At 41.0% G+C, this 24,655-nt stretch overlaps 1 protein-coding gene across 5 annotated transcripts in view; it reads right to left on the bottom strand.

Annotated features, from left to right (window-relative positions):
* Window positions 1-24,655, bottom strand: part of PTCH1 (patched 1) — a 130,088-nt gene that overhangs the window by 58,019 nt on the left and 47,414 nt on the right. For all 5 annotated transcript variants that reach the window (XR_007245012.1, XM_048502936.1, XM_048502934.1 and 2 more), the window contains 9 exons: window positions 15,013-15,202; window positions 13,330-13,399; window positions 13,123-13,214; window positions 10,675-10,873; window positions 7,815-7,936; window positions 6,743-6,890; window positions 5,713-5,844; window positions 4,839-4,994; window positions 3,783-3,881 (listed from right to left, as the gene is read on the bottom strand). Coding sequence is in view for 4 of the 5 variants with exons in the window: in XM_048502934.1 (XP_048358891.1) it covers window positions 3,783-3,881; window positions 4,839-4,994; window positions 5,713-5,844; window positions 6,743-6,890; window positions 7,815-7,936; window positions 10,675-10,873; window positions 13,123-13,214; window positions 13,330-13,399; window positions 15,013-15,202 (1,208 nt within the window). In the remaining variant the exon portion in view is untranslated. The remainder of the gene's footprint in view (window positions 1-3,782; window positions 3,882-4,838; window positions 4,995-5,712; window positions 5,845-6,742; window positions 6,891-7,814; window positions 7,937-10,674; window positions 10,874-13,122; window positions 13,215-13,329; window positions 13,400-15,012; window positions 15,203-24,655) is intronic.

The raw sequence follows: 24,655 nt of genomic DNA, 5'->3' as shown, positions 1-24,655 counted from the left end.
GAGTTAATGAGAAAGACTATACAAGGCTTAGGCAGAATGCAGAACTTGAGTAAAATATTTTACTCGTCCACCCGATTTTATTCTTCATCATTTTCATAAATGTCCCAAGCAAAATGGAGGCAGAAATGGGCACATTATGGTCTCACAAAAGGGCATGATGTATGTCCATTAAGTCGAGAAAAAAATAAGTTACAGCACTGATAATGCCTATTAGTGTTCACTTATACCTAAATATTTATATCTACTTCTGTGTTGATTTCTTCTCTGGCCAGCAAACTGAATGAACTTCATGCCCAAAAACACTAACTCCTGACACAACAGCAAGAGGAGTAACCTTGGGCTGCAGGAACAATGAACTGGTGGCAGAAAGAAACATCCATTCTTGTGTGAAGTATTTTCCCATCTGAATAATCCTGACCTGGCTTTCTGAGCTGTAGGGGTGTTCTTTTGCCTAAGTCTTGCAAATCTGTAAACGTTCTTCTTGCCTCCGAGAATCAGGAAGAAGTGAAAATGTTTGGATAAGAGTTGGCTTCACACAGGACTAAAAGTTTCTTTCCATAGAAGCCCACTTATTTAGCATCTCCCATTCCTCTCCAAAAACTTATAAGAAAAATTTGCTATAACAATTTGCCAAGAAAAATGTCAGAGTGTAATGCGATAAAGTCTGCCCGCACCATTTCAGAAATATTTAATATATGTCCATGTAATATAATGGCATTTTCTAGAGTTGAAAGGCTGCTCTGGACCTAGGGAAAGGCTCCCTTGGAACTCTTAGAAAGACAATTTGGTTATTATGTAGCAAGTAATGCTAGCATTTTCTTGCTTATTTAATAATTGGTATCAAACTTTTATTATGGTGTTACAAATGACAGAGGATGTTTAATTTATTATGTCAGCACAAGCCACTGTGGGTACCATTACAGCTGTGGATAGATTGATCCAATAGGACACATACAGACAACTGAGCTGGATACCTTCCTCAAGCATTTAACTCATCTTGAATGATTACCACCAATAAAAATCTCATTAAAATCATCAATAAAACCACATTAATTTAGAAAATAGGAACATTTCATTCCCCAACCTGAAAAAACATTTCTTGTACATTTTGGGAAGGAGTTCTCCCACTCAAGGTCAGGTAAGTAGCCAGTGACGTAGGTATAGATTTTTTATGGGGTGGGTTCGGGGGGGGCAGGCCACACCTCCCCAAACCCCGCCCCGGCCTCAGTGCTTATAAAAACAGCAGGGACAGCAGACTCCCTGCCCCGTCCCCCCCCCCAGCCAGCAGCCAACAGTCCCTTCTGCCTGCCCCATTGGGCAGAGGCGTAGCTAGGGAAAATGGAGCCCAGTGCAAAATCTGAGTTTTGTGCCCCCCCCCCTCCATGGGCGGCCACTGTGATGCTGAAATCCATCCCAAACAGCATCACTTTCAATGGTATTTAAACTAGGGAGCCCAGATTCTCCTTTTAAATCCACCTTAAAGGGAGAATCTGGAGTCCCCAGTTAAAACAACAATGAAAGTGATGCTGTTTTGGGGTGGATTCTCCCCCACCCTGAAACAGCATCACTTTCAATGTTTGAACTAGGGACATCAGATTCTCTCTTTAAATCCATGCTGAAGGGAGGGGATTTAAAAGGAGGATCTGGGGAAATTTGGGGGGGTGCCTGCTGTCAGGGGTGCAATTGTTAAGCTAGCAGCACTAAACTTTCAGGGTATCTTTAGGAGGCTCTCCTGATGATACCACCCAGGTTTGGTGAAGTTTGGTTCAGGAGGTCCAAGGTCATTGACCCTCAAAGGTGTGGCTCCCATCTTCTATTAGCTCCCTTTGGAAACAATGGGGGATGAGGCATAACTTTGGACCCCCTGAACCACACCTCACCAGACCTGGGTGGTATCATCAGGAGAGTCTCCCAAAAAATCCCTGAAATGTTGGTGCTGCTAGCCTAAAAGTTGTGCCCCCTACAGGTCAGAAACTGAAAAACACCTAAAATACAAAAAAACACAAATGGAGGGCAGAGCTTCGGACATGTAATGGGGGGGGGGGGGTTGAGCCCAGGAAACCCCCCCTTACCTACATCCTTGTAAGTAGCATCCACAAATATATATTATTGCCCTCCATAGCAGTATATGGACTAGCTTGCTTGCCTAGCAGTTCAATCATCCTTTCACGTCTACTGAAATCAGGTTTAGAGGGGTGTAACACTGCTTACAACAGCACTATTAGGTACCTGAAAGTACTGTTTTGCAAGAATCTACAAGTATCCAACATTCACACTACCTCTGCACATACTGGTTTGGGAACACATGCTTGCCATTCATTCTTTGAACCCCTAACTCTTGGAAAGGTACTGTATACTTGCATTTTGCTATTTATTCATTGCCTGCCTGCAAATTTTAATTCCTCTCAATTCTGCTATGCTTTATTGTGCTGGCTAGATACTTCCAGTATATACACAGCCAGCCCACAAATGATTTAAATACCACTGAAATTACACATTACAAACAGTAATATATTTGGTTACGAAGCTCTAAAATTAACCTGTAGTTTTTTAACTAGTCAATCTTTGAATTAAAAAATTGTTTTTCATTAGCGCTAACAAAACTTGGGAGTTATAATTTGCTAAGCAAAACATCAAGAACTTATATGAAAGCCCCTTTGCCCAACGACATTTGCTCCTAGAAATGTCAATTGAGACAGAAAGTAAATGTTAAATTATTAATCTCAGACATCTGTACTGCATGCATAATCCCCGGATGATTATGCACAAGGTGTTTGCAGGGGCGAATGAATGTCTGTTGCGGAAATATTTCTTGTATTTCCTTGTGCCCCACTTTTACTTTCCATTCTCTCCATGGCAAGCGACATCACTTCCAGTACAACTTTAATTAGCTTCACCAGCGAGTGGGGCAGATTTGCCAGAGAGCACAGATCTGCCCCACACATTTTCCCTTTGCCCATGGCCAACCTACTTAGCTTCACGCTTCCCACTCACTTGCACTATGTCCATGCCTTCCCCCTCATCCCCCACCCCATGTTGCCAGCTCCTTCCTGCCAGCATCTTTGGGCAGCCAGCAAGTGGAAGGCAAAGAAAAGAAGCTCAAGCACATGGGCTTAGTCAAAACACACCGACCCATACATTATATCTCAATATAAGAATAACAACAGAGTGCTTAGTCCTGCTTTAATCCAATGTTCCCATGCACTCAGCCCTTCCCCCAAATTTCCAGGGATGGCGTGAATCCTCCCAAACCCACTACAGGACTTTTAACAACTTTATTTCAACTTCAAGCATTTGTACCATATTAAATCTATCAAAATAATGATAGATCCAATACAGGAATATTGAAATAACAAGCTTCTCTCTCCTCCTGTGGTTGTAGCAGTGGAAAAAAGTGTGTGTGTGTGTGTGGTGGAGAGGGGGAGAAAATATCAGCTTTAGGACATGGTCCCCTTTTTCAACAGCATGGGGTCCATAGAACTGCTCTGCCTCTTTAATTGTTGGGGGGATCATTTTTGCAAATGGCCACAATACTGATATAACTGCAATAACAGAACTATTGATATAATGGTAAATTAAAGGCTTTTACACAGCAAAAACTGAGACTGCTGGGTTTGATGAGATCTGTGCCTTTAAGAGAGAGTTGATGGATGGAATTAAGAGAGCCAGGAACAGTAGGTCTGGGAGAGTTCAGAGGTAAAGAGCCCAGAGGTAAGGGTTCCATACATAATGGACCTATCTGTGAAAGAATGATGTGAGTTGCCACAAATTTTTCCCTTTACCTCAAATGGGATTCTCTTGTTCTGACCAGTTTCACTAAATGCATGTGCCAAAAGAAAGACGTCATCAACACCAACTCCTAGAGCAAGAAAGGGTAAAACCTACATAAAAAGAGAACAAAGGGAGAGTTATAGGAGATGTATGATCAATTGTAAGCCCTGAATACAAATTAGGTAATATTTCATATTGTATCTAATTCCATGATTGTTGTACATCTTTCTTTACATAAAATATTAAGCTCATCTCCCAAAAAAGAAAACGCTTGCAGTATCTCCCATGATCATAAAATAAATCTCAAAAGTTAAAAACCATAAACACAATTATGTAGCTGCTTAAACTTTCTATGAAAACAGCAACAGAGTAAATCAGCATCAAACATCCATTAAAATACTTTGTATATGTCTATTGGAATATTTGAATCCAAATATATTTGCCACATATCCTAATAGATGCTTCCAATTATACAAATGAACATGTGAAGCCTTATATATCACCTTAATCTAATTCCAAGGTCAGTATTATCTACTCTGAACTGGCAGCAGCTCTCTGGGATGTTTAACAGAAGTTTGTAATACCAGCTAATCTCATATCCTCTGAATTGGCGGTTGTACTTACACAACACCATCCCTGAACCATGGAAATCATTCATTTCCCGAACTGTTCTGTCCATACAAGAAAATCTAGTTGTGCAGGAGACTGTAGTGAAAGACTGGTAACCTCCAGGATGTGAAGATGCCGATGATGGAACCTGGAGCCTTCGACACATACAATAGAAGCTCTATCCCTAAGCCAGGGTTCTATCCCTAAATCCATGATAAAGCTGAAGCTCTTCCACAGAAAAAACAACCCTCTTTCAGGTTAATATTTCCAATATTCACTAAGAATATTTATTGTCACACTTTAAACATATTAAGGGTCAACTGTTTGACAACACAAAATTGATGCAGTTCTAGTATCTAAACTTTGGTAAACCTTACATTTCCATAAACCCCACACGATTCATACTTTACAAATGAATTTTTAATGTAACCATTACTGAATTGTTCCTTAATAAATACCTGAGTTGTGGCAGCATTAAAGGAAATCCCAATCAAAGAGCACAGACCCAATCCTGCAGCTACTGAGAGTGCAACCAACAAGACTCCTGCCAGGCCTACGGCACCCTGGGACTTAGCACAATCCCACCGCAGCATGGTTAAACAGGCATAGGCAAGCTACAAACAGAGCAAAGAATATTTAAATATTATATCAGTTAGCCACATTTTAATTTTCTTTTTCTTTTCTAGCCAAATGCTCCCCTATAATAAAGCACTTTAAGAGGATCCAGGCTTGCCACTGAACTTTAGCTGTGGCTCCACTGACACTTCACCCAGTCTTATCTCTGGGTATGAAATTCAGCTCTACTGAGTCCCACAAAGCAATTCTTCCACTCTGCCACCAGACAGCCCCACACTGAAGATAACAGAGATTAAGCCTGGAGCCCTGACTATGCAGCTTATGTGAACCACAGCCCCTCCTTGGATACACAGAGTGAATAAACTTGTCACCTATAACTTGTCACTTGTCACCTATAACATCTGTTAAAATTACTACATGAATGGTTCGTATGATAGGCTGCTACAAAACAGTTCACAAGCCCTTTATAAACAACCAATTATTAATTTTACCATTAATAGATGGTGATGGAAAGTGCAGAGAAGCTGAAGTCAATCTATGGAGACTCCAGAGGGTTTTCAAACCAAGAGACAATTCAGCCATGCCATCACCTGCTTCTGCATTGCCACCCTGGGCTTCCTTACAGGTCTCCCATTCAAATACTAACAAGGACCGACCTGGATTGGTTCCTAAGACCTTGCAAAGCTACCCTGGGCCATCCAGGTTAGTATAAAACAACTCACAAGCACATTATGAAAAACAAATCATTAATGTTACCATTAACAGGTAGCCACTAGCAACTCTGATAACGCTGACATCAGAAAATGACTTTAGGATATCCTCCAGAGTAGTTGTAGTAAAGGAAAGCACCTTCTGAGTAGAGTTTCGTGCAACACTTTGATGAACAACCTGCGTGAAGAAGATTAAAAGAGTAATCTCATAATGGGAGAACAAAACAAGGCATTCCTGTAGTAGATAATATACATATACACACTTTCACATTACACATCCACAAAAATTCTTCTCCTCTATAGAGTGTGTCACTGACCCTTTGTTACATAATTGTTGTACTTGGTGCAGAGGCACAGCAGGCTGCTTCAGATCAAATAAGAACGTGTGCCTCAGAGGGGAGGAAAAAACAGCAACATTAAAATAGTGAAACTGAAGAAGGCTCATAGCTCACTCTTGCCCGCTGCCCCTCTCCCCTCTCTCTATCCACTCATCTACAATTGATTTGTTGTTATATCAGTTGTGCCTCTAATCTAAAACAACAAATTCTTAAGAGCAATCTTCTCTTTCTTCATTGGCTGGACATTTTAGAGAGATGGCAGAGGTCAGTGCCTGAGAAACAAAGGCCAGATAGTGTCACATGACCTCACCAATGGGACTGCAGCTGTGAACAGATTCTATGGCTAGCTAATGTTTTCCAGACACCTTTGCTGAATAATCGCACTGACCAAGTGTTTTTTAAAAGAACAGCCTAGCTCTTTTAACAACAGTAGTTCACCGCCAGATCAACATCAGAACTATACCACATTTGTAAAATCTGTGCATTAAACAAGCATATTTTTAAAAGGCCAATTGCATCAGGAATGGCAAATCTATGTAAATTGAAAAAATAATTCAAAATTCTGAACCAAAAGTTTTAAAACAAATATATTCTTTTAAATTGGGGAGACTCACAATCTAACTATTGGTTTAAGCTAAAAAGGTATTAAGGAAAGAATGCTACAGTCCTTGCAACATGTACTAGCATTCACAGTAAACATTTTTAAAAAATGGTTCTCCAGACATGCTTCTGTTTTACCTCAACATACATCCTCTGCCAGGCTTCTAAAATTGCAGCTGCTTTGTCCTCATTCCAGTTGATGTGTGAAACGTAGTCATAGCCCTTGAAATGCTCGTACATTTGCTTAGGAGTCATTAACTGAAACATGGTTTGTAAAGCCTGGGCACTGCAAGGAGAAAGAGTGAAAAGAAGAAAGAAGTATAAAATAAACATTCTTCAGGAAATCATGCTCACTGCACAGCTTCTCAACTGAATGCTTAAAGGGAACTTATTTACCAGAATTGCTGCCAGTTGGGTTAGAAAATACACAGCTAGATGGATTTTACAGTCTGAGTCAATAGAAGGCAGATTCTTATGTTCATATCTTCAATTCTACATAAGTCACTGCCACATACTGAAGTTGAAATTTAAAAGATATAATTCCTCTTTAAAAAACCTGGTACAGATGCTGCTATTTCCTAATTGCACAACTGCAGGGATTACCATCTTCTGTTTGTTTGGGGGGGGGGGGGCACTATATTCTTCAGATACAATCCAGGGCTACAGAAGTATTCCCACATCACTTATAACAAGATTCTGAAGATGGTATGGTATCACTGAGCTCTTAAAGCTTCCCAGAGCATCCATGTGCTCAAATGTGTAAGAGACTGAGGGATTAATGTGCATCATAAAATATTCTTTGAGAGAGTCAGATGGCAATTGTATTTTGCATTTTGGGGAACATGTACAAGATAAGATACAGGGATGAAATACTTGTTAGCTGCGCCCCCCCCCCCCCATTATTTTTGCTAAAAACGTGCAGTCTATCAGCTAACCATGTCTACTGGCATCACCATTTCACAATAACTTTTATTTATTTATTTATTTTACAAATATCGACACTAATACTTTCAAATTAAACTAATACTTTCAAATGCTGGGAAGCAAGAATCCTCATTCAAGAAAGCAATGAAGTACCAAAGGAATATACTTTCTTGTGTTAGAATCTACCATGTGCAACAAAATCTCCCCTCCTCAGGAGGCACGGTGTTCACAGCAGCTATATTATAAAGAAGAAATAAGATGCACCTATGATTCTTGGAACACTTACCTGACAAGTTTCCCAGTAACATTTTTAACTGTGCCACCAACAATCAGTTCTTCCTGCCAATGCATGTATTTTTTGGACAAGCCATAACATCCTCCACTTAGAACAAGGGCCACGTCAAGAGGCTAAAATATAAAAGAAGATATTATGATATCACAGAACTATACGAAGCCACAAGATAATCAAGTTAAACATGCACTAACATTAATTTGGGAACCCAGTTTGACAGTTCCTATAAATATATACATTTACCTGGCCCTTCAGCAAATTCAGAAGAACACAGGGAAACTCCAAGAAAACACCCTCAATTAAACTATGCTTTCCAGTACCAAATCTGGCAGCTGGACGTAACTATGGATTTCTCCATAAAAGATTCAAGAAGTGAAAGAAAAAAAAACCCAGCCTAACCATGAGTGAAGTAAGTGATGGGAACTATTATTATCTACTGAGGCTTCAGAGGCAAAATCTTTACCCTAAAAGTATGCTCCTATAGACTAGCCAACTTCATTTTTACTGCAGTCAAAAACATGTGACAGATCTTTTAATATCTTGTGGAATACAATAAGTTGAAATATGGTATAGTACAATTCTATCTGTACATCAGTTAATGTAGCCATTCTATTCTCTTCTTTTGCAAATATGCTGTTAATATTTCCAACTATATAAAAAATGTTCATGCTATAGATGTCCAGTCAGACAACTAACAATTTTCTAAAAATCGTTCTGACTCCCCCCTCCCCAACCTTTTTATTGTTCATAATATCAAACGGTACACTGAAATGGTTTTAGGAGTTCAAGAATTTAAAAGTGCATTAAGAAATAAGTTGGCTGAAATATAATTCAGACTGCGTGAGAAACTATGTAACTAGTTCTCTTAAAACTGTTCCTTTTAAAAGAATGCAAATGTTGAAGTTAATTTATTAGAATGGCATAACAATCAAGATAGTTTATGATACCATATATACTCAGGTTGGCACTTGAATGGCTAATAAAGATCACAGATATGTGAAATCAGTTTATTGGACAAAGAGCCCCATCCAAAGGGCCCCCCAAATCTGCTAGTGGGTAAGTCGGAGGGCCTGTACCAGCGGATTCATCCTCTCCAGGCACTTACCCCAGCAGAGAGGTGAAACTGCTGCCTTCCTGCAGCGGCAGGACATGGTGTAAGACACTGTGGCAGCATCCCTGCGCCTCTGCCGCTGGAGTTGTGAGGGTAGGCCAGGGCTGAGGAAGGAACTGAGGTTAGTTGGTTTCCTCCCAGCCTTTGCTGGCATTGTGCCAGTGGGCCACAATCTGGAATTAAACCAGCCTTCTGGCTGGTGTAAATACTTTGCAGGTTCTTGGTGGTGAGGAGGCTGTTGCACTTTGCAAGCCTCCCCATACTGCTGGGAATTCTCTTTGGGAATGGCAGGGCGATGCCATAGTCTGCTCCATCCACAGTGGATGGGGCTGCCTGTGTTGCTACTATAAAAAAATGAGGAAACTTGAAGAAGATGAAGAGGAGGAGGAGGCGTTTGGATGTATATCCCCCCTTTCTCTCCTGCATGAGATTCAAAGGGGTTTACAATCTCCTTGCCCTTCCCCCCTCACAACAAACACCCTGTGAGGTGGGTGGGGCTGAGAGAGCTCCGAGAAGCTGTGACTAGCCCAAGGTCACCCAGCTGGCATGTGTTGGAGTGTACAGGCTAATCTGAATTCCTCAGATAAGCCTCCACAGCTCAGGCAGCAGAGCTGGGAATCAAACCCGGTTCCTCCAGATTAGATACATAAGCTCTTAACCTCCAATGCCACTGCTGCTCTCTTCTAATGAACTTCTAATGAACTTCTAATGAAAATATAGTTTTCATGCTGTTTATAATTCCTATTCTATTATGCACATTCAGAATAGTGCTAGGAGTAGTAGTCATTGTATAAGTATAATGTTTTATCCCATCGTTCTTTAGTTCAGGCAAAACTTTTATTGAAGCTTTTCCATTAGAATTGACTTGAATTGGCCAACTGACTCAGAGAAGTGGAACAGATCTCCCAATGCACTGAGAGAGGTATACAGCAGAACTGTTAGTATCTTTCTCATTTTGGAATAAATATGTTAGTATGAACAAAACACCAGGGCAGATAACTCCCCCAAATCTTTTCCTATTTCACATCATGCTACATTTGATGATCCAAATCAGGGGCAGAGCAAGGGGAAACTGCGCCCGGGGACCCTGCCATGCCCCCGACGAAACGCCCCCGCACAGGCGCATGGAGCATCGCACACACACACACACTGCCCCGTTGGCATTACACCACTGATACAAATACGCACATTGTTTAAGTCTTCAGTGAAAAGCAAATGAACACAAACAGAAGGTTGTCAGCAATTCACAGCTCAGTGAATATAGCAGAAATTCCACCATGGTTGAAAGGAACCACTTATGGTCTGTTTTACAGAGCTGTAAAGAGATGACAATACTCTTAAAATCTACATATTTTTTTAAAATATGGGGCAGCTCTCAAATGCAATTTGTCAACTTGTTCCATACATCTACCATTCTTATTCCAGGACCTGTGTACATTATGCATGGGCTAGTTTTATCTTACTTGACCTATCTTTATTATCTTCCATGTTCCCAGTGCTTTCAAATCTTTGCCAAGCTTTATCAAGTATTTCTGCAATCATAAGGATAGAAACTTGCAAAAAGCTGAGTACTGTAATTTTCTAAAAGCTGAGAGCAACATATTGTCCATCCATGCCATAACTATAGATCTTTTTATTACTCAGAAACTGAACAATGTGTACCTGCTGGAACAAAGGATAACTGGCTAATATATAAAATGTAATATTTTCTACAAAATTTATTTGTATTCATTCACAACTTACTTTGGTTGAATTTTTGTTAGGGGCTGTGCTAGGACAGTCAGGGTCTTCAGGATTAAGGCAAGGTCGATCCATGTAGCCATGACCAACTTCAGCCTTATTCAGCATTTCTTCCCAGCTATCGACTTGGGAGTTTATTTTCCTTAACTCTTCTAAGAATTCCATGGGGTCAAAGTTGGTCCACTGCAACTGGGGTTTTCCTCTGCAAAAAAATTATGAACAGAATGATGAAAAAGCATTAACCATCTTCACAATAACACACAAAGAGGTGAAAACTCTGCTCCTCCCCTCTCCTGTACATATCCATAATCCAAAACATTCTAAATACAATCCGACCAAATCAATAATTTGAAGGCTATAATTCTAAACATACTTACAGGCAATTCTCACTGAACCCAGCCAAATGTACTTTTAAGCAAACATGTTTAAGATTTCGCTGTAAAGTTTTATTTTGAAGATTGTCCAGAAATTGTATCTTAAGAAATATTTTCAGTCATTAATTTACTTATTCTTGAAAGCATCAGGCTAGGTCTCTTCAGCATAGTCAGGAATATGAAGAACGTAGTATCTGAATTGGGCCTAAGATTTTTTCTAAAAGGAGATATTGGTATGTTAATTAAATGTATTCTATTTCAAAAAATAGAATCAATCCAGCAACTGTACTGGTGCTTCAGGCTCATAAAACCAAGAAGGGAGAAATTCCAGGAATACAATATGATATGTGAAAGCAAGTCTATGACTGCAATATAATGCTGATATTTTAGCGTTACCAAACAATACTGGGCTGCCACAAATTTCTTGCCCTTGGCTCTTGCTGCTGCCACTATCATGTGTATCTTGGCCATTTCTTCTATACACACCCCCACTTTTGATTTTGTGATGATGATAGACCATAAAGGCTTTTGGCTGCTTTATTTTGTGGTTCAAACTACTGTATCTGCTTAACCAGGCTTGAGTCATTATTCAAACTCTCCCAACCAGAAAACACAAACCCCCTTATTCCTCCAACTAAAAAACACTATGCTGAGGGTTAAGAGATGGCAATTGCAAATTGCTTTTACAGAGACATGCAAACCAGGGCAAAGACAATACACACAAAAGCTAAGTCTTGCATAATTAACCAAAAATGTCTAAACTGATTAAAAATTAACTCTTTGATCGACACATTATGTTGCACATAACAATTTCCCAAAAGAGATACCTTATGTCTCTGAACAATCTGATAAACAAAGGATTAGTCTCTTCCAGAGAGGTTTTAAAATTCAGCACGACAATTCACATGCTTTCATCTAAAGAGAACTGTCAAAAAGTCAGTGCTTTCACTTTTAATCAGCACTTTTGGATTAAAAGAACAAAGACAGGAATGCTTATTTTCTAAAAGTATTGACAAGCACATAAGGGTGAATACAGCTATCATTATAAAAAGTGGTGATCAAGTTCTAACACAGATTTGCTCCACTGCAAAATATCTGAAGTAGAGAATGGGCATTCAAACAATTTCTAGCATTCTCAGAAAATATGCCTGCCTTGACCTAGAGGGCAATAGTTGTTCTGTGTCTCTTATTTTCAATTTTCTATCATCATCATCATCATCATTTATTCAGTTATTCTTTATTCCATTTTTATCCCACTGTTACCAATGAAGTTAAGCTCAGAGCAGCTACCCAACATAAGATTTTATGCATACACACACATAGAGTGAGACACACAGGTTACTTTCTATCCATGTGAAAGGTTACTTTCTATCCATGTACACAGATGTGTAAAAATCTACGATAGGATGAGTAATACATAAACCATCAGAGAGCAAACACAACAGCAAAACTCAGGACACACATTAAAGAATGTTAATTTATTTCCCAGAAAGATATGTGTTTGCTTGCTTTCCCATATTATTATTTGTGTATAGAAGACCGTTGTAGAACACAGCCCTCAATATCCTGATTACATTTCAGCATTAAACATCCTTTGATTTTAAAGGGATCAAAAATACATTCAAGATTACAAATTAAATTTATATACAGTTCAATTGTTTCTAAGGGTTCTACCATGTGAAACGGTCAAATCATCTCCATTCAACCAAATGGAAAAAGCAGCATCTGACCAGCACCAAATTTTGGTAGCTATTGATATGAATATAGTAGCTGAAAATTATACTACTCTTGTTACATGAGTCTGGTAAGCAACAGTGGTATTTGGGGGTCAAATGTTAGCTAAAAGAAAAACAAATATCCATCCCTGAGGACAGAAACCTACAAATATCTCTGCAGGCTTGTAGTTTTGTGGAAAAAAATAAAAAGGAAGCAAAAAGCCTTCAGATATATAAACACTTGTGTGTATGCTGTTTGTGACTTCTAATATTTTATTGAGGCAGCATCAGAGTTTGTGAAGTGTTAACAAATGGTTTTGAATAACATACACTATAAATAACAACAAAAACTGTGTACTTACGGAAGATACGCAGTCCCTGCCTGTAACTTTGCACCATCCCAGAAGCAGTCCAAAGGTGTAATAATTAAACAAGGATAAAGATGTTCTATGATCTGTCAAAGTTAGAAAAAGCATTCTAATTAACAAACCAAAAGTTCACAACAGAGTGTTAACAGAAAACAGGGTGAGGATGGAAGAAGGGTCATAAATCAAACATGTGGTTTTTACCGTGTCCATATAACCAGCTTCTGTGATAAGTTCCCCTGATTTATGACATAAGTGTTCCAATTTCCACTGCCTAAAGAAAGAAGAGCAAGTAAAAATCAGTGCTCATAAACATATATACCAAACCATAGATATTTAATTTGCAGTTCACCCATGTAACTGAATCTGTTTTTGGGGAATTATAGAGCACAGAGGAAGGGAGTTCTGAAATTCTACAGAATATGGGTTCTATAATGCAGTAACCAAAAAGAGTGGCTTTGTTACAATGACCACATGGCTACTAATACATTGGGATGAACAACATCTCCATAGCCACTGCAAGGCAGAAAAATTACACAGGTTACAGACCACGTGACAGTCTGTGTGGGAAGGAGCCATCACATCACAATCTGAGGAGGAGGGCGCTCCCACCTGTTGTTAGGGGCTTGAAGAAAGCTCTGCCGAACTGCAGGTCTGTGCACAGGTGCAGTCCCAATGTGGGGCTGCACTGAAGACCGGGAATGAGCACTATTTTTGCATAGGCCTGGGCCTAGTGATTTTCTTGTAACCTACTGCTTGACTCATCCGGAATGCTATTTTTTGGTCTGTTTTTTGTTCATTTCCCACTTGTGGCATACTGCAATTTGAAATGCTAACTGGCATTGTAGCTATATAAAATGTCTTCATTAGACTCTAATTTTCAATTAACACACTGATTTCCTTGTTTCCCGACCATCCCCACATATATTTTAGAAATGACAGAACTAATTTAATTTCAGCCCCTCACAATTCCCAGATACGACCATCAGTGAGTTTTGGAAATTCATGCGCAATCATTCCAGGAGCCATGATTTTTCCAGTGGATAAATGCAAGAGGCTTCTTGCTGCTTTGATTCTATTCATGTTCTCAGGAAGACTTTATGTATTTATGTTGAATGTACCAGAGATTCTTTGAGATTACTGGATTACACACAATAAATGCTATAGGAGCTGGCTCAAGCCCATTATATTATCCTGACCTAAAACTGCCACAAGCCAATATTTATGTGTATTGAAAGTCTCATAAATTGAGCCACAATTTTTTTTAAAAAGCTCAAAGATAGAAATTCTGTCTTCCTTGTCTACTAGTAAATGGTAACAACATTGTATAGCAAGATATGCTTTATTTTCTCTGATATTTTATGTCTTTTGATCTTTTTAATTAGAGCTGGCAACTGGAAGTTTTTGAGCCAAATCTGTTCCTTAAACAGGTTACCCATGTTCACTCCCACTTGCCAGTTTAGAGACAAAATACATATAAAGTATATTTGCTCCAAGAAACGCTGAACAGGAAGATATGCAATACTGGACAGTCACCTCAAGAGTGGAGTTGAGATACTGGATCAACTTCCTCACCTCTGTCAAAAGTTGCTTTTCCAGATAGACTACTTTGGGTATGAAAAAGCAGCAATATACTACATTTCCATTTACTGCAACTCTGCTATAGCATCAGAAATAAGAGCTGTCCAAGATGTATGTTCATTCAAAGCTTCAGCCCCTCACATGTACAAGTTCCATTTCTGGCATTTCAGTAGACCAACAATAAAAAGTGAAAGTACAACATCCATTTGTCTCTGATTGTTAGCACTTCCTGAGATATTCCAGGTTGTTCTTAAGATCAGGAAATTAAAAAAAAAAGTACTTCCCACTACTCCCATCCCACCTTACCTGTTGTACATATATACATGTACCCTGCTGGCTTGAAATGCAGAATCAAGGTGCTGTCTGAGTGCTTCTGTTGTTAATACATTAGCACCATCTTCTTGTGGTGTCTGAATCATGAGTTGGGGATTAAACATAGCCTCTTCTCCAATCTTCTGGCGCGTGTAACTTAACTCCCGACTCACTCGTCCACCAACTGACAGACAAATATTTACAACTTGGGATCAGCCAACAATAACTTACTCTGGATTCACATTCTAAGAGCTCACAGGCCACCAATAAACTTTCCCATATGCACATAATGTTTTGTAGCCAGCTTAGAGCTGAGGCAACCTTCATTAACAGACCAGAAACAACATGAATTCCCTTTATTTGAAAAAAATCATTGTTCTAAGTCCATAAACACAGGAAATGCATCTTAAATTGATTCCTTTTAGTCACACACCCTTTCAGTATCATACCAATATTTCCACACATACAAAGTTTATTAAAGAAAGAAACCTTTTCCTCACAGACCAGACCAAATATTTCTATGTTACAATTTCTTACACTTGTATAAACAGTCTGCTGCAATGGCACATTTCAAGATAAATGGCTTCAATTTACACTCTTCTAAATAATTTGGCAATGGCAGAAGGGGAAATGTTTATCTTCCATAAAAAAGAAGAAGGAGGGGGAAAGTAAATGAGCAGTGGTGTGCCTTGCTGTTGCTAGTTAACACACAAAAATACTGTTAGGGTCACATAACAACATGCAGTTTCTGAGAAACAACGTTTGCTGCATAGAAGTAATCAATTAGAAGAACTCCAGCAAACTATTACATATGAATAAGGATTCCTATGCAAACTAGGTCCTAAAACAGCAAAAAAGCATGGTAAGGCCATTTGCCCCCAAAACGCTAAATAGAAGGAAATGAAACTCTCATGCAGTCTGGAGTAAGGGAATACATCCACTAGAAGGAAAAGCAACTGAAAAACGAATAAGGAATAGAGTTACATTATAAATTATTTAACATCACATTCTAACCCCAAAATTAAAAGGTCTACACTGGCATATCTCACAGAGATATTGATGTATATCAAAGATATGATAGTGGTGGCAAACCTATGGCACGGGTGCCAGAGGTGGCACTCAGAGCCCTCTCTGTGGGCACATGCAAACAAAGTGCCCCCTCCCCCACACACATCTAGGCTGGCCTGGGCCGCTGGGCTCGATTATTAGCATTAAACCTAAGACCTAGTTTTGGGGAAGCAGTGTAGGTAACCCTGTTAAGTGCTGTTAAACCCCGCTGATTTTCATGCGAACTAAAGCACGATCCTTTACCTGGGAGGAAGCTCGGGTGCTGGCAATGGGGCCCACGTCTGAGTAAACCCTCCTCGGGTTGTGATTCATCCATTCGAAGAGTTGGACGGTTGTTTCAAAGAAAAGCCACCGACTACCACCAAGCTTACTCCCAAGTAACGCACACCTTGGAGCCAACCATTTTTTCTAAACTAAAACCTCAGTATTCAGGTTAAATTGCTGTGTTGGCACTTTGTGATAAATAAATGGGTTTTGGGTTGCAATTTGGGCACTCGGTCTCGAAAAGGTTCGCTTTCACTGTGCTAGAGGCAAGTATAATCACTACTCCAGCATGGATGTGAGCAGAATCAAGGGTTTGTTTGTATCACTAAATTCCCCTCTGCAGAATGGCCATAAGATCCTGACTAGCAGCACTGATGACATGTTAGTGTTGGTGTGCTGCCAGTACTAAAATCTTAAAATGGGGCTGCCCATGTCACAATGGCTTGGATCCCAAAAACTATGCACTGTGTCCAAGACTTACACTAGGGCTCCCCACCCATTCTTCTATCTGTAGCCCCTTGTGCCTCTGGAAAATCCACATCATAGGTCAGGAAATCTTCCAGAAGATCCTGCAGTCCAGTATAACTAATGGCATCCCCTACGCATCTATGAAAGTGCATAGTGGATCCAAGCCCACAATTTCAAAGTAGGACATAATTAGCAAATATCCTTTACATTCTGAGATTAAATATCACATGCTACATAATCACATACACCATTTTTTAACTGGAAATACTGCTGATTTATTCCATTACAAAGAATGAGTTGAGGAAAACTTCAGCCTTTCTCTTCCATGGCTCAGTGCACATCAACATATCAAGCACACAGGCAGAGAGCATTTTTTCTATAAGTGACCATTTAAACTGCTTATGTTTAACCAAGATAAAATCAGATTGGGCTAAAACGCATGCTTCATTCCTGGTTCATTTCTATTCCTTATTTAACATTTGCATATAGTACGAACAGCTTATGAAGCTCAGCTGTGCCTTTTAATGTCACGTGTCAAAACAGTATACTTGGATGTCTGTGGCTTATTTCATATGTTGAACAGTCCTCCCCATACAATCACATATTGAAGCTTGGGAAGTCACTACCAATCTTGTGGATAGATAGAAATCATATGCAGACATTGTATGAGCCAGTGTGTTCATGGGGAGGGGGTGAGCTAGAGGCCCTTGCCATTTGTGTAATCATAGTTGTCCTTTTTTGAGCATTCACCATGGCGGAAACCACATCTATAGCTCCCACAAGGACGTATCAATTCCTGCCAGACTACAAGATGGCAGTTGGAATTGAACGTTCCTACTATGATGCTTATAATATATGCAATTTGATTTTAAAGCCATTTTATGAATCACACCTTTATCTGCAGAATCTTGGAAATGGTACTTCTGTGAAAGTACTGAAAATAAATTCTTCCAAATTGTCTTGTTTAACACAGTTAATGCATTTTTGGCAAACAAGTTTTCTCCATATGCTTGAAGAGAGCAAAAAGTATTCCTGCTCACTAGAAATTTGAATAACAGGAATCATTCTGTTTACAAAAACTCCTGCTCATACTACAAGTCAAGGAAGGAAACCCCTCACTTGGAAATACAAAACTGCTAATCCACTAGCGGGAAAAAACTTGATCAGTTTTTTTCCAGCCTATTAGCACACATAAATAGCCTCTAACTGAAATGGCTTATGTTTGTACTATATGTTCCCAAAATGGCACCCTCATAAACGTGACTAAGGCTGCCTGAGAAGGAGAGCCTGTTGGGTCAGAGGCCACCTCGAAGGCAGTGGAAACCTCTCTGTCTTCCTCAGAAAGGAAATCCAAATTGTTTTCTCTGTACCATAGCAATCGGAAAGATAAGGCTACCCAGGCGCATGAAGATTTAAAGCTCCAGCAGCCCTTTTTCCCCAACAAGAGAAAACAACCCAGAAGGAGCAGAAAAATAGAGGGCAAGATAGAGTGGGAGACAGAGAGAGAATGTTGGCTGTCAGAGGCTAGAAAGAAGCTGGAAAACTGAGAAAAGGAACGAAATAGAGGTAAAACTAGTGTAGACAAGCTAACTAGCTACTTCTCCCCTTGAGGCAGGAAAAGAAGTGAGGATGTTCCAAGGGGATGTTCCCACCAAACAGGAAGAGGAAAGGAAGTATTTTCTGCCTCTTCAGTAGGATGGTGGGAATCAAACAAGATGTCCTTGATGCTCAGAGGGAAAATAGTGTTTTTTCAAATTAGATCATGTTATCACCAGATATTTTTATGCTATTTTAACAAAACTTTTAATTTTGCTTACATAAGCACCACTGACATTTTATAATCTGAACTGTAGTTGGAATGTACATTTTAAAACATTGTCCTATATCCACATGCAGAATACATGGGCTACCATCATATTCTCAGATCTACACATTACTTTATTTCTAAAATTGCTGGAAACTGTTGGAATTTAACACTAATTTCAGCCAAAGTCTAAATCTTATGAAAAAGAACGGACAGCATTCTTCATACTTGAAGTGAGCAACTGTTTAGTATCAACAGAAATTATTGTTTCTTACTCAAGGTTCTGTCAAGCTATATTAATCTCACTTAACAGGGCAAATGCAACTAATCAGTATTAACACCAAAAGCTGGATTCTTTTCTTTCACAAACCAGTACGTTTGTAATAGGAACAAAAAAATAGACAGGAATGAAACAAAAATAAAGATCAATTACCAAGTATTAACAACTGTTTGAAACTTTGTAATAAGAATGTGTTCAACCATTCACAAAGAATCTGATAACTCTGGAACCATCTGCTGTCGTCCTATACTTTACATAATTCCCTGCATTGCTTTTACTTACAATGTCATCGTATATCCTCTTTTTCAATTCTACTAGAGAGATCAAAATGAACGCACACAAGAGCAGCCAACTGAAACACTATCAATCAACACACCTGTGATGCAACTAACTGTTTTTAAAAGTCATAGAAGGCTTGATTAGAAGTTTGGCAAAACAGAAAAAAATTCCTAAAAATAAACAGCTAGTCCTGGAGATTCCATAAAGATGTACTTCCATAAGTATATCAATACAGCTCAGAACACCATATCCAATGTAAACCTCAGCTTAGACCCTCACTTAGCACAGCTCCATCCAAATATCTACCACAGCTCCATCCAAATATCTAAAAATATCAGAGACAAACATTCTTATGGATACATATGAATAAAAAAAACGAAGGCTAATTCATATAACCAGAGGAGATGGCTGGAAACTGATATGCACGTTTGGCAAGCTAGTTGTATGTAGGCATGGTCACATTGAGGATCTGGCTTTTGCATGCTACAGTGGCAGAGCTCGGAAACTAAGCTGCACCGAATCTAGTATTTTTTAATGGGAGACCACCAAGTAATATCAGGGTTGCTGTGCAGAAGATGGCATTGGCAAACCACATTTGTTAGTTTCCTATCTTGAAAACTTCATAAGGGGTTGCTATAAGTGGGCTGCAACTTGACAACACTTGACAGCCTGGCATCCTTTTGAGGTCTGAAATCTGACAAGGTTGTAGAATGCACAATATGAAGTGTCACTATTTTATTTATTTATTTATTTGATTTCTAAACCGCCCTCCCCCTAGGGGCTCAGGCGGTGAACAACAATGATAAAAACAGCTTAAAGCTTGAACAAAAACTTGCCATATCAACCTATTCTTATTGGTTAGCCAGTCAGAGAGCTGGTGGGATTTTGTGGTGAGAGTACTGGTCAAATCCCCACTCAGCCATTAAATTCTTTGGGTAACCTTGAACCACTCAGTCTCTCAGTCCAACCTGCCTCATAGGACTGATGTGGGGATAGTATGATGTAGGGCCATGTATGCTACACTAAGGTCTTTGGAGAGAGAGTAGGATACAAATGTGGCAAAAAGCAAAATGTGAACTCTTTTGGATCCAAACTTCTAAACTTTTGGGAATAGAAGTCAGTTACAATCAATAAATTCTGACCCTGGTCAGCAGTCAACAGGAAGTCTTGACCATGGAATTTTTGTTGACTCCTGCTACTGGGTGCATTGGGTCCAGCCTTGAAGCTTGACAATCCTTGTATGTCCTGATGAACAGAGTCTTGACTTGAAAACCTGCACTTTGGAAAGTCTTGTTGATCTTTAAGGTACTACTAGATTCAAATCTTTCTTTTCTATTGAAGATCAACATGGACACCCACCTTAAACTATCCTGTATGTCCTGATTATCTTCATAATCACTTTCTATTATGGCTACCATACATAGCTGCAAACAAGTGCTTTCATCAGCACTATCGTGGGATGTCTAATACAATGTCTCAATACTGTATGACTTGCCCCAAAGGAAACAAACCTTATGCACTGATGATTCATGTGCTTTGATAACAAATTGCTCCTTAAGCTTCCTAGTAGCTGTTCTCTCCACACCTAGTTGAGGCAAGAATATGGTCCTTGGATAATGCAGTAGCAATTTAAACAATATAGTGGCTAAGAAACTAGTCCAACAATAGCTCCTCCAAAGGAAGAAGTTAATCAGTTTCAGAGGACATGAGGATATCACGGTTCAAGGCATCAGCATGGACAATCCCTTTGCCTGTTACAAGTAAGCATCTACATTTAAGATGAAACTTGTGGAGACAATAGCTGATCGAGCACAACATGTCTGGTGCGCAATGGGGGATGAATGTTTGTTGCAGCACCATTTCTTGTACAGACGTATTTCCTCCAACCCGGCTTTCGCTTTCAATTCTCTGCATGACCACTTCAGGCATGACTTTTAATTTGCTTCACTGTCAGAGTGGGCAGATTTACTAGGGAGCACACCTTTGCCCCAGACATGTTCTCTCTGTCATTGGTCAGCCTACTTAGATTCACCCTTCCCATTCCCTTGCACTGCTGTCTATGCCTTTCCCCTTGCCCCCTTTTCATGTTGCCCACTCCTTCCTGCTTCTCTAAATGCTCATATTGAGATATCAATATCTTGATATAATAACAGAGAGGGCTTTTCCAAGGAATAGTACAACCAGTGGCTCATTTTGCTTCTACCCTACCTCCTCCATTCTACTTTTGCCCTCCCTGATGACCATGAAGGCTTTTTAAAACATTATTTCAAACCCGGCTTTACTTTAAAAGAAGCCTCTCTCTTTTCTGTGGCAGCAGCCGCCACAGGAAGAGAAAGAGAGGGGGGAGGGGAGGGGGAGAGAATATCAGTTGCCAAACAAATGGAGGGGTAAATAATTCTTTACTGTGGCAGTTATTAAAGAACAAAACGGTCCATTGGTAGACTTACCCTGAAGGGGCCTTCTCCTGGACGGCGACGAGGGCATCCTGATTGGGTGATTCCCAACTCATTCTCAGGGAGGCAGGACCAACTTTGTTGTCACTTCCTGTAGAGGGGTTGGGCACCCATTTCGGATCCAGTATTTTGACTAGCATAGTAGTATAAGAGAGTAGCTCCAGACAGAAAGTATGTGGAACAAAACATTAGGAAGTAACAACAGAATCTGGAGACAAAGAACAGTAATAACTGGCAACGTGCTAACAATATAACTGGGAGATGCGTTTAGGGAGAAGTAGCCTAACTAAACCAGGTCCCCCTAAGACTATAGCTTGACTAGACTAGAGTGAAGTGTCATTTGGAGATTAGGTGATAATATCTCAGGGGAGGGCCAGGATGCCCTGCAAGTAGCGCCGTCCAGGAGAGGCCCCTTCAGGGTAAAGTCTACCAATGGACCCGATTCTCCTGAAGAAGAGGCTCGAGGGCATCCTGATTGGGACCTCCGAGGCAGTCGTGATCCCCTATACGAGGAAGATTGCGGGTTAATCACCCGAAAATGTGTTCTAAGACTTCAGTGACAGATACTGCAGTGTCGTTATTACGGCCATGGATTGGAAGTCTGTAGTGTCTAATAAAATGATGATGTACTGGAGGACCATGTGGCTGCTTTGCATATGTGTCCTCTATGCGGTGATTTGACGATCTAGAGAGAGCTGCGTTGGTGGCAGCGGCTTCTGGTGGAAGTGTGCAGTGATTCCCGGTGGAATGGGAATGTTGGCTGACCTGTATGCCTCTGAAATGCATGACCTGATGTTTGGAACTGATGGCTGCCCTTGACATTTGTGCTCCCAGGTTGAGGGGGGGCAGACACACATTAATGAACAGGGAACTTCGAGGTTTTCCTAATGTCCTAAATTACCTACGAGGAGTAATGTACGCCTTGAGAGTTCTCTCCTGAAGCATCTAGGGTATGCCGAAGAGATATTTCTTTGGGGATGTTTAGGAAGAAAGGGAAGAATTAGCGGACAGCGCTTACGATGTCTTGTTTTAGGTGAAGAAGGGCGACCCTACGCTTTGTGGTAGGAAGGTGGGAGTCGAATGTCTCATGACTACCTTGTTATTTTTTGTGAAAAAAGCGCAGAGGTTGTTGAAGGGATTCACTGAGAGGAAGCGGCGTAGTTCTGCAGAGACTCTTCTGGCGGAAGTGATTGCCACTAAGAATAATAGTTTCATCGGATCCATCTTAGTGGTGCCGATTGTGCTGGTTCAAAAGCTAGGATTTAGTAAGAAGCGTTTATTGCCGAAGTGTTCGAGATTTCCATGACGGAAGCGGTGGATGACTGAGGGAGGCTTCAAAGATTGTGACGGACTCCTTTAAGGAACCACAAAGAGTATGTCTGGAGTGTCTTGAGCCTTGCGGACGCCCTGGAGTCAGTTCCAGACAGTGGATGGAGTGCTGCCATTTGTCTCTTCAGTGTTGTTCGGCTCCTGAGGCCTCTGTCCTGACCCCTCTTGCAGAAAGGCCAGGACCTGGGAAACCTTAGGGTGTGGCGGGGGGTCAGCAGCGTGGTGGTGGTTGGCCCACCTGGCCGAAGGATCTCCACGAGAAGAGTAAGTCGTGGAGAATCGCTTGGAGGTGGTAGATGGGCGTCCGGGGGAGGCCATGATGGTATTTATCACCTTTTGAGAGTAACCCTTCTTCTCCTAAGCGTACCAGCGTTCAAGAGTGCCATAGCGGTTAGAGCAGAACCACTGGGGGGTTGTGGTGTAGGATGGGTCCCCTGCAAGGACCAGCATGTCTGCCGGGGGGAGTAGGAGGAGTCGAAGAAGGAGAGGCGGCCAGGACAGCTGAAGAGATGGATGAAAACCACGGTCTTCTACCGGCCACCATGGGTTGCAACCAGGATCACATCTGCTTCCTCCTTCCATATTGGCCTTTCCTCAGGAGTTTCCGGTATGACGGAACGGGAATTGGAAAAAATATAAGTAGGACCGCTGGCCAGGGGATGTCCAGTGCATCGGTGGCCGCCCGGCTCTGGGATGATGATATCTGGTGAAGAAGAAGGTTGGTAGTTGATGGTTCTTCTCTGATCTTGAAGAGGTCTATCTGGGCAGTCGAACTGGTGGCCGATCTGGAGGAAGATGGATGGATGAAGTTTCCATTCCGCTTCCAGGATGGTTTGTCTGCTCAACCAGTCGGCCTCTATGTTGAGAGTTCCGCTTTGATGTGTTCTGCTGACTGACAGAGATTGCAGGTGTAAGTTCTGCTAGGACAGGATGTTGGCGGCCTCCTGTGGTGTAGCTGGAGGGATCCTGGAACCCCTGATGGTTGAGATGTGCGCTGTGGCTGCAATGTTGTCCCGTTCTCCACCGAATGCGTGGCGGTTGTGGATGTGTTCTTGGGAATTGTTGGAGTGCTAGACGAATGGCCATCATCTCCAGAAAGGTTGATGGGGAGCTGGGTCTGGGGCCGGGGAGTCCAGATGAACACGCAGCTTAGGCGGTTTGGCCCTGGAGGGAGGCTCCCCAGCCCGAAGAGCTGGCGTCTGTGAGAAAATCTGCTTAGCCTCTTTACGTGCGAGTAGAAGGTAAGACCCTTGCCCTGTGGACATGTATTTCTTGAGAGTCGCGAGCCACCAGGTAAAGAAGGCTCTGTTTGACGCCCGATGTCGGGATGATTACTGTCTTGTCTATTTTGCATTATAGGAGCCATTGGTAGGGTCTCAGAGAAACCTCCCTGGAGGATTAGCGCATGGGAATCGTCCCCACTCGGAGCATGTCTATTATGGAAATGAGGAGGCCACATCAACTTGGCCTAACTGCAGAAGAGGAAGTGCTTCCTGGCTGTTATGAAGGAAGTCCGAGGAGTCTCTGAATTTTGAGGGCCTTCGCCAGTGAGGAATGAAAGGGAAGAGTGCGTTGCGGCTGAGTGTACTATTGATATGGCTCCCTAAAAGGTGCTCCATGCTTGCGTGGTGGAGTCGCCCAGTGAGCTTTTTTGGCAAATTGATTAAGAAACCATGATAGAGCAGAAGTTTT

The sequence above is a fragment of the Sphaerodactylus townsendi genome, linkage group LG07, assembly GCF_021028975.2.
Source record: "Sphaerodactylus townsendi isolate TG3544 linkage group LG07, MPM_Stown_v2.3, whole genome shotgun sequence".
In the NCBI taxonomy this organism is placed as follows: Eukaryota; Metazoa; Chordata; class Lepidosauria; order Squamata; family Sphaerodactylidae; genus Sphaerodactylus; species Sphaerodactylus townsendi.
The sequence above is the reverse complement of the archived record's forward strand: the minus strand, read 5'-3'. Positions and strand labels throughout refer to the sequence as shown.